Here is a 13697-nt window from a genome sequence, read left to right on the forward strand (position 1 = left end):
AATCATTATAGTATTAGTTATACTAATACTACATCACTTATGATACTATTTAACTATATATAGTGATATAGTAATATTAATTCTATTAATGATATAAACATATATACTATCAACACAAACTCTTCAACAGTACCATTTTATATTGCCAATCAAATTGTGGCCGCCTAATTAAAATACAAGGCTAACTCGTGTAGATTGAATGACCAAGTAATTGCTTAAGATCTTCGACAGCAGATATATAGAACTTGACCACTAGACCTTAGTTATACTAATACTACATCACTTATAATACTATTAACTATATATAGTAATATTATATTACTAAATTAGTAATACTAATATACATTAGTATATAATGTATATTAATTTCAATATAGTGATATATTAATATTAACTATATCAGTTTTAGACTTCAATATTGTTGTGATTTAAATTTTTTTTTAAATTTAAAGAAAAATCAGAGTAAATTTTTAGCTGCTTGTCGTCTAGGAACTCTCATCAGTGTTGTTTTGGATATAAATATTAAGTTAAATTTTTTAAGATGCTAAAGATATAATATATATATATATACGCCCATGTTATATACACTGATCACGTTAAAAGGCCTGGCAATATATAACCGGATGGCAATATAGATGCCCACGTTATATATAAATATGAGCCCACGTTATATATATATTTATATATATTATATATCCTTCTATATATTTATATATATATTATATGCCCACGTTAGATATTGATATATATCCTTCACGTGGGCATATATATATATATATATATATATATATCGGTACGTATAACGTCGTGGGCATATAACGTTTTATGATCTTCCTAGTGTTTTATCTTCCCAGTGTTTTCAAATTAAACTCCAACAATTCTAGGGTTGCCGAATGTTTTAACCAAACACATAGCAACGCCTCCCTCTGATCACTCCATAGCAGGGCAAACGAAGGTCATTCCTCCACCGATAGACGTTGATTTCCTCTGTTTTGGACCCTCAAAACAGAGCAAGAAATAGCAGGGCAAACGAAGAGTTTTCCACGGATCAAACACCCACCGTACGTAAGCCTCACGTTAAACTAATCTCCATGAATTTACTCTTCACGTTATACTGATCTCTATATATTTACTCTATTTATTTCCTCTATGATTGTACCACTCTATGTATTTACTCTGTATTTACTCTATGAATCTGCCCTATGTATTTACTCCATGATTTTTTTGAAATTTTGCTAGCCTTGAATGGGATAGAGACCCAGTAGAACAGAGATTGACTATAAATAGGACTCTCCCACACCGAATTGGACTCAAAAGACACCAACACCTGAATGAAGTTTGACTCCAAATAACCACTGGTAAAAAAACTACTGCATTTAAAGACACCTACTAAATCTGCAATACCGTAACTCCTCTCCAGACATAACCCTTTTTATTTTTTTTTACAATGAACTCTCACTTCTTTAGACGGTTGGAAAAAGAGAACCACATGATAGTCCGCTTGCCTTTGGCGTGCCACCAGCATCTGACAGTGCATGGGCAAAGAATGTCTAAGGGGGGAAAAAGATGAAAAAGATATCAATGTAACTATAAGATGACCAAAAAAATGTTTCTGGAAGATTATTGTGAATAAGAAGGCAAGAAGAACTTCTGCCTTTTGCTTCTAAATTCTAATACGACAGTTAGTATATAATGTATATTAATTTCAATTTATACTTTATGGTCTTATACTAACACTCTATTACTATTAGTAATATACTTTAAGTCTATATATATTTTTTATCAAAAAAAAAAGTCTATATATAAATAATTATATAAATCATTATAGTATTGATTATATAAATCATTATAGTATTAATTCTTCTACCAACGTACACTAGCAATATCAGCTTTGACTGCTGTCAATCCTAAGCCTTTGAGGACTTGGATGAGCTCCGAAAACAGCTCTGGTCGATCATCGCAACAAATAGAGGCCCTTATGAACATATTTTCCTCGCTTCTGTGAACGTCGCCGAGGTTTACATCTTGGGCATAATCAGATTCAATAGTTACTTCATCTGCTTCTGTAGGAAGTAATTCCTTGTATATACTCTTAATTGGCAACAAGAATATCCAATAATTCCTTGTAAACTGATCTCAATAATTCCTTAATCAATCATAACATGGAAAACAAGACAACACATCATACATTTTAATCACCAACAGCTGCATTTAAAAGATATTTTGTGATCAGTGTAAAGTGTAATTTGTGTAATTTAATTTGTATATTCTTGTTGCCAATTTAATTTAATTTGCATTTAATTTGTGTAATTTTAATTTGTATCTTTTAAGTGTAAAGTGCATTTAAAAGATATTTTGTGTAATTTAATTTTGTAAAGTGTACTTTTTACAAATACCTACTGTTCAAAAAAGTCTATATATTATAATTTAATTTTCTGGTATGCATTGAAAGTGTACGTGAGGAAATTAATAGATTTAAATCAAAAAAAGAAAAAACTATATAGGTAGTCATTTGAAGGGGAAACTTTCTAGGACTGCTATTAGACTAGCTATGTTTTACCTATCACATGAAGCGTGGGGTTTTAATAAGCATGGGTCCACTGAATAAGTTTGGGGTTTTATATTTATGCCTATATTTATGCTATCGAAACCTTCATGGGCCGTGACATAGTCATCGTTGATACTTATATTTATGCTTTATTTTGCTTTACTTTTCGAAGTTCAATATTATTTTTCATACTATGTTTTAAATTATTGATGATCTTGCATTCTCATTCAGTTCTATTTTCATATTTCAATTAATGTAGTTAAGCTATGGACAAAAGTTGGATGAAAAAACCTCGACATACAAAAGAGTATGTTGATGGTGTCAATGAGTTTTTGAAGTTTGCATGTGAGAATTGTCCTATAGATTCATCGATTTGTTGCCCATGTAGAAAATGTGGATTGCGTATGATGTTCATGCCCAACATGGTATTTGATCATTTGATTAGCTATGGAATTTCTCAAGGTTACACCATTTGGCATGCTCATGGGGAGAGAAAAGGGGAGGCATCTTACCATGCTATTGGTGCCCAAAACAATAATGAGCAAATAAATGAAGGCTCCAGTGGGATGACAACTATATTACATGACGTTTTTCCAATGTTTGATCCTGAAATAGTCGAAGGTACTGGGCCTGAAATACGTGTGGAAGTTGGAGAAGCTGGAGTGCAATATGAAAATCGACAAGATTCAAATGAGAGAGTTAATAAATTTTACAATATGTTAAAAGATGTTGATGAGCCATTATATGAAGGGTGCACAAAACATACTAAGTTTAGTGCTATCGTACGTCTATGGAATATGAAGTGTTTGGGTGGATTGAGTAATAACATATTTACAGAATTGCTTGAATTTGTGAATGAGTTGCTCCCACCAGGAGCATCATTGCCTAAAAATACATACGAGGCGAAAAAGTACATGAATGAGTTAGGGCTTGGATACGAGAAGATCTTAGTATGTCCCAATGGTTGTATGTTATTTTGGAAGGACAATGAGAATCTGGAAACATGCGTGGTATGTGGAGCATCAAAGTGGAAGCGAAAAGAGTCTATGGATGAAAGCTCTAAAAAAGGTAAAAGAAGTCCAGCAAAAATATTACGGTGGTTTCCGTTAAAACCAAGGTTGCAAAGGCTTTTTATGTCATCGAAGACTTCTTCACAAATGAAATGGCATGCTATAGGCCGCACAAATGATGGGGTACTAAGGCATCCAGCAGATGGTTTGGCTTGGAAGACGTTTGATTCATAACATGATGAGTTTGCCTCTGACCCCCGCAATGTTAGGCTTGGTTTATCTGCAGATGGCTTTAATCCTTTTGGTAACATGAGCATTTCCTATAGTACCTGGCCGGTTATGTTGGTACCTTACAATTTACCTCCTTGGATGTGCATGAAACGATCAACTTTCATGCTATCTTTGCTTATACCGGGACCATCATCACCTTCAATGAATATAGATGTATATTTAGAGCCTCCAATATCAGAATTAAAGGAATTATGGGAGATTGGAGCACCAACCTATGATGTTTGCTCTAGAGAGATATTTACAATGCGTGCGGCTTTAATGTAGACGATAAATGATTTTCCTGCATATGGTGATTTGTCTGGATGGAGTACGAAAGGTCGTTTAGCATGTCCTTGTTGTATGGGTAATACACGATCTAGATGGCTGAAACATGGAAAAAAATTTTCCTATATGGGGCATAGACGATTCTTGCCAATAAATCATAAGTGGAGAATGATGGCAAGAACATTTGATGGTACACGAGAAATTGATCCTCCACCTACCATGCCAACACCTGATGAAATTTTGGAACAATTAGATGATGAAAGATGCAATGATAGAACAAATCGTAAAAGAAATAGAGTTGTGGGGTCCACTACTGTTAAGGAACACTCATGGAAGAAACGTAGTATTTTCTTTAGTTTGCCTTACTGGAAGGATAATTTATTGCGTCATAATCTTGATGTGATGCACATTGAAAAAAATGTGGTGGATAATATTGTTGGCACACTATTAAATATTGTTACGAAATCAAAAGATGGCATACAGGCACGCCTTGACTTACAAGAGATGGGTTTGAGACCACAACTTCATCCGGTTATAACAGCTGCAAACAAGACATATTTGCCTCCAGCTATTTTCACAATGAGTAACAAAGAGAAAGAAGACTTGTTGAAGGTTATAAAAAATGTAAAAGTACCAGATGGTTATTCTTCAAATGTTTCACGTTGTGTCAAGCTTGAACATCGTACTATAGTGGGCATGAAGAGTCATGATAGCCATATACTGATGCAACAACTTCTGCCAATTGCATTACGTGGGTCATTACCTAAGAAGGTAATAGAACCATTGATCGAGCTATCTGGATTCTTCAGGGAAATTTGCTCGAAAACAATGCGGCTTGAAGATTTGGACCGATTGGAATCTAGAATACCCTACATATTGTGCCAATTAGAAATGATATTTCCACCATCATATAGAGACTATGATTGTGCCAATTAAATATCATTTCAGTACCCTACATATTGTGCCAATTAGATTCAGGATCCGGATCCAAACGAAGCCTATTTCTTCTTTAGGAGATAAAACTTAAAAGGTGAAACTGACTTTGGAGGAAGGTGCAGGTGAAAGATCTTTTTCTCGTTTTTCGTTTTTTCTTTTTCTTTTCTTCGTTTTTTCATTTCTTTTTTTGATTTTTCTTTTAATTGAAAACACCAGGTCAGCTGGGTACGCGGTTTGCTTCCCCATACTGCTTGTACCTAGCAGAATTGTAAAATATATTACTAAGTATTGATTTATAATTAGATTACTGTTGTAAATTGCAAAGGATTTGATTTAAACAATCTGCTACTTATTTTAATAGATTTAGATAAAATATAACTATTCACTAAGTTATAATTTGAAAATAAGATATATTAAAAATATTTAAATAATATTATTATTAGTTCTATATAAAAACTCAAAAAATTTTAAATTATTTTCTACAATATACTCAGTCAGTGACATGTATTTTTAGAAATTTAGTGACATTAAGATCATGTTTAAATATTTATTTTTTGGGATCTCAAGCTAAGTTGGGATCTTCGTGAATCGAGTGTGGGATTATGGACCTCGGACTTTGGAGAGTTCTTATAGATACCCATTTTAGGTTAATAGTTCATAGTTTTATTCGCTTCTCTTGATGCTTCCGATTTGAGAGATGGGTAGAATACATTTCATGGTGATCATTTTCATCATGTATTTATTTGTGACTTGAATAATTTGCATATATTAAGTTAAACTAATCGTCACATCTTCTATTTATACACTGATTTTTTTTTTAAGATATGCATTTGAATTTTAAGATATATCCAGTATATGTATTCTTCTCAGGATATAGGAAAGTGATAAAACAAATACAATCTAGACGACATTGAGAAAACTTTAAAGAGACAGATTCTGAGTTTATTAATAACGGTTGCACTATACAATTATCACCGCGGTCCCTTCAACATCCTAATGATAAACTACTGAAAGCTACTGTGGGTGGAATCCACTATACTGGAAATGTGAAAAGTCTGATAAAGAATTTCAAACATGAAGAAGGATACTGGAGAAAGTATTCTGAGAGACAGAATTGTTCATGCTATGCAATCTCAAAGGAAAACTCGGATGAAGGTAGTAATGACATAGACAGCCAAAACACCCCTCTATCAAGGATTGAAGAAGTTGGTCATACAAAAAAATGTGGTCAAAATGGTGGCATCTACACAAAACATTACGTTGACTATGATGTGTGTGATACTAAACGACGTTCTGTTTTTCTAATGCCTTTAAATGACCATCAAAGTGGTACTGCATTTACATCATCATGGGAATCCAATGCACATAACTGGGATGAGTGCATATCAGATAAAGGTTCATCGAAGCATGCTTTTATAATGAATGATGTTGTAGTAAATGAATCAAGGAATCCTCAATATGGCACCGCACCTCACTCTACACGGTTTAATTCATGCATCAAGACCAAAGCAAGAATGCATGTTATACCACCTATCTAACGCTTTGACTTTGACATACCCAGTGATGATAGTCTAACTCCAAAAATAAAAGCAGTGGTTTACCCTGGTCCAAGCTACCGATTTAGGTTAGTAAGCAATACACAAGATGAACGTTGAATGTAAAGTTTGAAGGCCGCCAATCATATCCAATATACCAGGACCCTTTTAATGATCTAGAACCTTATATTCCAACTATGCCAAACTATCCACCTTCGTTACAAGGTCAATACAAATCTGAAATCACATCGAACATGGCAATTGACAAGAATTGAATTAGTTGGGATAATTTTGAGGCTTGAAATGATTTTGAGGAATGGAGCCGTGATTAGCAGATTAGTGAAGACGTATATAATATTTATTTTTGGATTAAAACTATGTATTCATTAATTTTATGTTTGTTAGCAATTTTCTGACAATACTTTATTTGATGAATATGTAATGTATCAATGTATTACCATTTTATTATACTTACTAGCAAGGACTCTACTATGCTCAGTTAAAATGTGTAGTGTAAGTGAAGACATTTAATGAAAAGGATTTTGTGTTTCCATCTCATGATTTTTTTCCTAAAAAATGAAAAATACATGGCATGATTTCTGGTCGCTTGGCCACCGTCTTGTTGGGAATTTAGACCTCCTAAATTCACCCCCTAGGATCCACCCTTTGGAGAAATATGAAGTAAAACAGAGAAATAATAACAACACAAGAATTTACGTGGAAACTCCCAAAATAGGAGAAAAAACCACCAGACCCAGAGAAGAAAATACACTATATGAAAAATTATTACAATCACACAATTTTTCTCCTCACTCCAAATGACACTCACAAAGCTTCCCCACTAGTAAAACTTTAACTCTCACCTCTTTCTCTTTTACAAGAAAAGACTAATAGAGGAATTTTACTAGAGTCACAAGTTACTAAATAAGCTTATGATTTGGTGTACCTAACTAAGAGGGTAAGCCTCCCTTTTATAGGCCATGGGGCCTCATTCTCTTTTTTCTCCCACCGATGTGGGATTCACAAAGGAGCAAACCCATCAATCTCCACCTTGCGACTTTGGCTGATCCCACAGCCACGCTCCACCGCAATGAAGATCTTCATAGCTTCTGCTATCATGCTCCACCATAAAAGCATACCCACTCAGAATAAACCAATTCCAAGCATTTCAATTTCGGCACATGTCGAAAATAACCTTGCTGAAAAATTATGGTGCAACTTCCACGTTTGGCTTTCCTGGAAGTTCATCAGCCATCGACATAAATTTCCACCACACACCCTTCATTAATGCCAAACCAATGCTTGTGTGCAAATTTGTGGACCAGCTAACATTAACACATCCTCTATCATGACAACTTTGGGAATTAATGGCATGCCATGAGGATGTACATGTCCCTTTAACAGACATCGTCTTCCATGGAGAGGGACACAACGTTAGTTTCATTATCAGTATCTCCATTTACTGACTTGGAGCCACTTGCCGAACCTGCTCCTGCTCTTGGACAATTTTTCTTGACGTGCCCAGATTGTCCACACCCCCAGCAGACTACTTTCATCTTCATGGAGTTCTTCTTCTTCCCATTACCAGCTACTACCACTGCTAAGTTCACAGGTGGACCATTTCTTCCACCACCTAGTCTTCTCTCTTCAGAAAAGAGTTTACTGGTAACCTCTGAAAAAATTATTTTCTCCTTCCCATGTATCAAAATAGGCTTCATATGCTCATAGGAAGATGGAAGAGACCAGATGAGCCTCAAGGCTTGATCCTCATCATCAATTTTAACTCCAATAGATTCTAGCTCAGAGACAATACCATTGAGAACACTTAAATGATCTGAAATAGTCGTACCTTCACTCATATGCAGTGTATGAAACTGCTCCTTTAGGTACACCCGATTTGAGACGCCCTTTGTCTGATACAACTCTTCTAGCTTTTCCCAGAGTTCCTTTGCCGTAGATATTCCATGTATATTTGCAAGAACATTCTTGGCCAAGCACAGACGTATCGCACTTGCTGCTCTCAAATCCAGATCTTCCCAATCTTCATCGCTCATTACAGATCTGCTCTTTGTTTCATCAGTCACGCTAGTATCACTGCTGACTTCAGGGGTTGGTCTGCCCTTCAATGCCTTGTGTAATCCTGATTGAATCAAAACATCCTTGACTTGAACTTGCCACAAGCCAAAATTGATTCTCCCATCAAATTTCTCCACCTCATATCTGATAGAATTTGAAATCTTACTTCCTGACATTACCTCGATGAATTTTACCGTAAAAATGAATAGTACTCACTAAGTAAGTTCCCAGGAAAGATTATAATCTTTCCTAGACAGAACTTCAAGGTTCCCAGGAAAGATTGGAGGGTCACACTGGACCACTTAAATACCAATCTCCTAGACAGAACCTCCTTAGACTGTACGTATCCACACTACCACACCAAAGCTCCACCCACCAAAAAGAACCTAGTGGCTCTGATACCACTTGTTGGGAATTTAGACCTCCTAAATTCACCCTCTAGGATCCACCCTTTGGAGAAATATGAAGTAAAACAGAGAAATAATAACAACACAAGAATTTACGTGGAAACTCCCAAAATAGGAGAAAAAATCACCAGACCCAGAGAAGAAAATACACTATATGAAAAATTATTACAATCACACAATTTTTCTCTTCACTCCAAATGACACCCACAAAGCTTCCCCACTAGTAAAACTTTAACTCTCACCTCTTTCTCTTTTACAAGAAAAGACTAATAGAGGAATTTTACTAGAGTCACAAGTTACTAAATAAGCTTATGATTTGGTGTACCTAACTAAGAGGGTAAGCCTCCCTTTTATAGGCCATGGGGCCTCCTTCTCTTTTTTCTCCCACCGATGTGGGATTCACAAAGGAGCAAACCCATCACGTCTCAATTTTCATTCTTTTGTATTTGTCAAGCATGTGGATTATGGAGGCTCACATGTAAAAAACAAACCAATAAAGTCTCATGCATTTAATTCAGAAAAACATATCAAGCTAGATTAGGACGGAAATTAATAATTTATGATAGTTTTAATAGTTTTAAGTTTGTGACTATTTCTATTATTCAATAAAACTAAAAATGGAAAATGCTAGACTAGCACGTTGAAAAAGACGAATGATTATAAATAATATAAGAAGTGGAAGAAGAATGTGTCGTGATGGTAAATAAAGTAGTGGCAGTATAAGTGATGATAAAGTTATGTGACATAGAAGACGAATGATAATAGATGATATAAGAAATACAGTAAAATGTGTATTGATGGTGAACGAATCAAAAATAATATAATAAACAAATATCTAAATATATATTTATAAAATCCAGCATAAATAATGATCTGCACATTATACGGGTTATAAGCTGGCTATGATAAAAATTGTGTTGGGATTTCCTCCTCTCATCTGTTGTATCCTTTATTTTATTTTAATGCAATCTTTAGTTTTTTTAGAAGATATCCCACTGAAGGGAAATGTCAGAAGCTCACCAGCTCGAGTTTTAAGCCGAGGCAGGCAGCAAAGCTACCGAAACAGGTCGTGGCTTTTGGACTTAAAACTGAGTCAGAAGAAAAGTCATATGATCACAAAATAACATAATTTTATATAATTTATTAAATTAACTTTATAATCTAATATATTATATTAAATTATATGTCAAATCAAATGAATTTGTAAATTCAAAAATGTTTTGAGTTTTAAATTATGCCTCGAATGAGTTTTTTTTATTTAATAATTAAAAAATATTTTTTAATGATGTTATAAATTTTTTATTTTTTAAAAAATATTTATAATGATTAGAAAAAAAAATTAAAATATATTATTTAATAACTCTATTGAAGATACTATTTCAATAACTGTAGCACCGCTCTCGTAGATTTATGGCTCGTTTGCCTACAACTCGTACGTTAAAGAAGAAATCATGATCAGTGATTCAGTGCCTACCCCGTATAGGCTGGGCTTTCTCCGACTGAAGCCATTAATTCACTCGACTAAGAGTGTAAATTTAAACCGATAAATTAGAAAATTGGCCCGTACCGGACTAGTTGGTTCGGAACCAGTTCTTATATTATGAAAACCGATCGGATCCGGTCCGGTTTCGGTTCCGTAATTTTTGAAATCGGACGGGACCGAACCGGACCGATTTGAAAAAATATATATATAAAAATTAATTTTATATATTATACAAAATATTTATATATATAAGTTTTATATATAATATATAATTATATATTAAATTTTTATATATAATATATAATTATATATCACATATGAAATAATTTCATATTATAATTTATAAATTATAATATAAAATGTTAATTTTAAATATGAGCATTTATAATTTGTTTGATTATATGTTATTAATATAATTATATATAAGATAATGTTATTATAATTTATAAAATAAAAGTTTAATCTAAAGATGAAAATTTAATTGATCATATACTTTAAACATAATATATATTAAATTATTAGTAATATTTTATCATAAGAAGTAATACTCTATTATATTTTTTTTACATTTTAAAAAAATCGAAAAATCGATCCAGACCAGATCGAAAACTAATAAAATCGGAGATACCAATTTATGAGAGTAATAAAATAATAAAAATAATGATGTTTGGTGTATAAAATTTATGAATAGAATTTTTCATATTGAAAACTACTTGGGCTACCCTATTAGCACACAGCTTTTGCTCTCTCTCTGTATAAATGTCCTTAGGAAACAACGGCTATATATCAGTTTGAGACTAAACGGAACTAAATTAATAATTTCGTCTAGAAAATTGGAGAAAAAATGGAAACTTTGGTAATCAATTGTCTAATGCAAGTCTTGTATAAAGGATGGTTAGCTTTCGACAACGTGAACCCTTTCAATTTTATGGGATATGGATAAATACCACCTGAATTTTTAACTCAACTTTTAACGTATGAAATAGTGAATCCTAATTAAATACTTTAGCACTGCCTCCAAGTTAATAAATGTTTAATAAATATATATTGAAGGCCCCTTTATTTCTCTCATACTTTAAATTTTAAAGCTTTGTTTGGATATTAAATTGAGTTGAGTTGAGATGATAAAATATTGTTAGAATATTTTTTTTAATATTATTATTATTTTAAGACTTAAAAAAATTAAATTGTTTATTATATTTTGTGTTAGAATTTAAAAAAATTATAATAATAAGTTGGGATGAATTTATGATCCAAACGAATTTTAAATAAAAATTTTGAATGAACTTAATCCTTCTTCTATAAAGAGACTCTAATATAGACATATTGGTTAAGATTGTGTTTAGATAATAAGGTAATTTTAGATATTTTTTAAATAATATTAATGAAAATATAATTATAAAATATTAAATATTATTAAATAGTAATAAAAAATAATAAATAAAAAAATAATAAATAACAGTACGTTTTGCCTTCAAATTCTTTGAAAATGATAGAGAGTGAGAGGTGTGTGGACTAAACAACATTATTTTGCGGCTCGTTTTCTCGTCTATCTCTATTTGAATCTCACCTTGAAGTTTGAGCAAGAACTCTCTAGATGATCTAAATTGGATAAGTGAGAGTTAACTCAATTCTATTAGTTTTCCTTTTCTTAAGATCGAAGTTTCAAACAGAAATTAAATTAAAGTCTACCACGCATTAATGACGCGCGCCAGTGTTTGTATATACGGAATATGACATTCAAGAAACAGGGCCGTACTAAAAAGTGGTTACAAATTAGTTTCAGATACACGTAGGTGTTGATCCGAATTCCAACTTAGAAATCTGGATATATCCTGACTGGAAACTCAGGTTTGGAATCTGGATCGGATTGGTCCAGGTTGGTCCCAGGCCGGAATTCAGATAGATCTGAATTTTTTGAAATTTAAAAATCTAAATTCAGGGTTGTATTCGAATTTTCTTTTTTAAAATTTATTATTATTATTATTATTAATTAGACCTCAAATATTTTATCTCCATTTAAAATTTAAAATCATATTCTCAATAGAAAACTAATATAAATCTCTTTTAGTCTTACTTCTTAATACAACATAAGCCTATAAATAATTAATTAACTTTTTAACTAAATGCATGTAAGAAAAAAAATCAATATTCATCATATAAAATATATACGACATACAAGATGCAATCAACTACATATTAAATTGTTTGAACTAATTTGTTAAGAATATTATAAAATACATACATTTCTATAATCAAAATCTAATACACAACAAATTGTTTGTAAAAAATCAAAAATTTTTCCATCAATTAGCTCTTCTTCCAACAATCACAGGATAGTGGTTTTGACAAGCTCTCTTGGTTGAATCAGAAACTAGAATTTGATATTGTTGCATGCCATATGGGAAATGAGCATTTGTTACAACTTATACAAACTAGAAGCAATATAATAGGTATACATAAACATGGCAAAAATAAAACTCTAAAATAGAAGCAATGATAATCATTTTCTACACATCATAAATAGTTGTAGTCTCTAGATTATGCAAGAAGAAAGCACTTACTCCAGATTTTTTTAGCATGAATGGGAAAAGAGCAGCCTCTGTTGAAGATGAAGCTAGATAATCATATAAAAAAATATTAAAAATGAGTTAAATAGATAATAAACCGAGATAGATAGATATTAAAAAAATATTTTAAGTTTCAAACTTACCTTCAAGGTCCATTGACTGTAAGTATTCTTCCAACTCTCGAATGTCGATAGTTTTGGTCCTTAACCAATTTTGAGTGCAAATGAGGGCTTCGATAGTTTCTGGAGACAATGAACTCCTAAAATGATTCAATATGCGTCCTCCAATACTAAATGCGGACTCCGAGGCAATAATGGAAGTGAAGGTGGCTAACACATCACGTGCTACCTCAGTAAGGACAGGATAATTGGTGGCATTAACTCTCCACCAATCTAAAATATCAAAACTGGGTGATTTTAGTGCTTGGCCTCCCTTGAGCCACATTAGAACTCCCCCCCCACTACTCACACAAAATTTGTTATACTGCTCAATCAAGCGGCTTAATAAGAGTTTAACCTTGGCCTCCATCCTATCCACCAACTCATCTCCTTTGCACTATTTCAACCAAAACTTCATT

At 32.7% G+C, this 13697-nt stretch overlaps 1 protein-coding gene across 1 annotated transcript; it reads left to right on the top strand.

Moving 5' to 3' along the window:
- The first annotated feature begins 2814 nt into the window (after window positions 1-2814).
- LOC118348420 lies at window positions 2815-3792 on the top strand. Its single transcript, XM_035690038.1, has one exon. It carries the CDS (start codon window positions 2815-2817, stop codon window positions 3790-3792), a length of 978 nt encoding a protein of 325 aa, XP_035545931.1.
- Window positions 3793-13697: the final 9905 nt, after the last annotated feature.

This window comes from Juglans regia, chromosome 1 (genome assembly GCF_001411555.2).
Source record: "Juglans regia cultivar Chandler chromosome 1, Walnut 2.0, whole genome shotgun sequence".
NCBI lineage: Eukaryota > Viridiplantae > Streptophyta > Magnoliopsida > Fagales > Juglandaceae > Juglans > Juglans regia.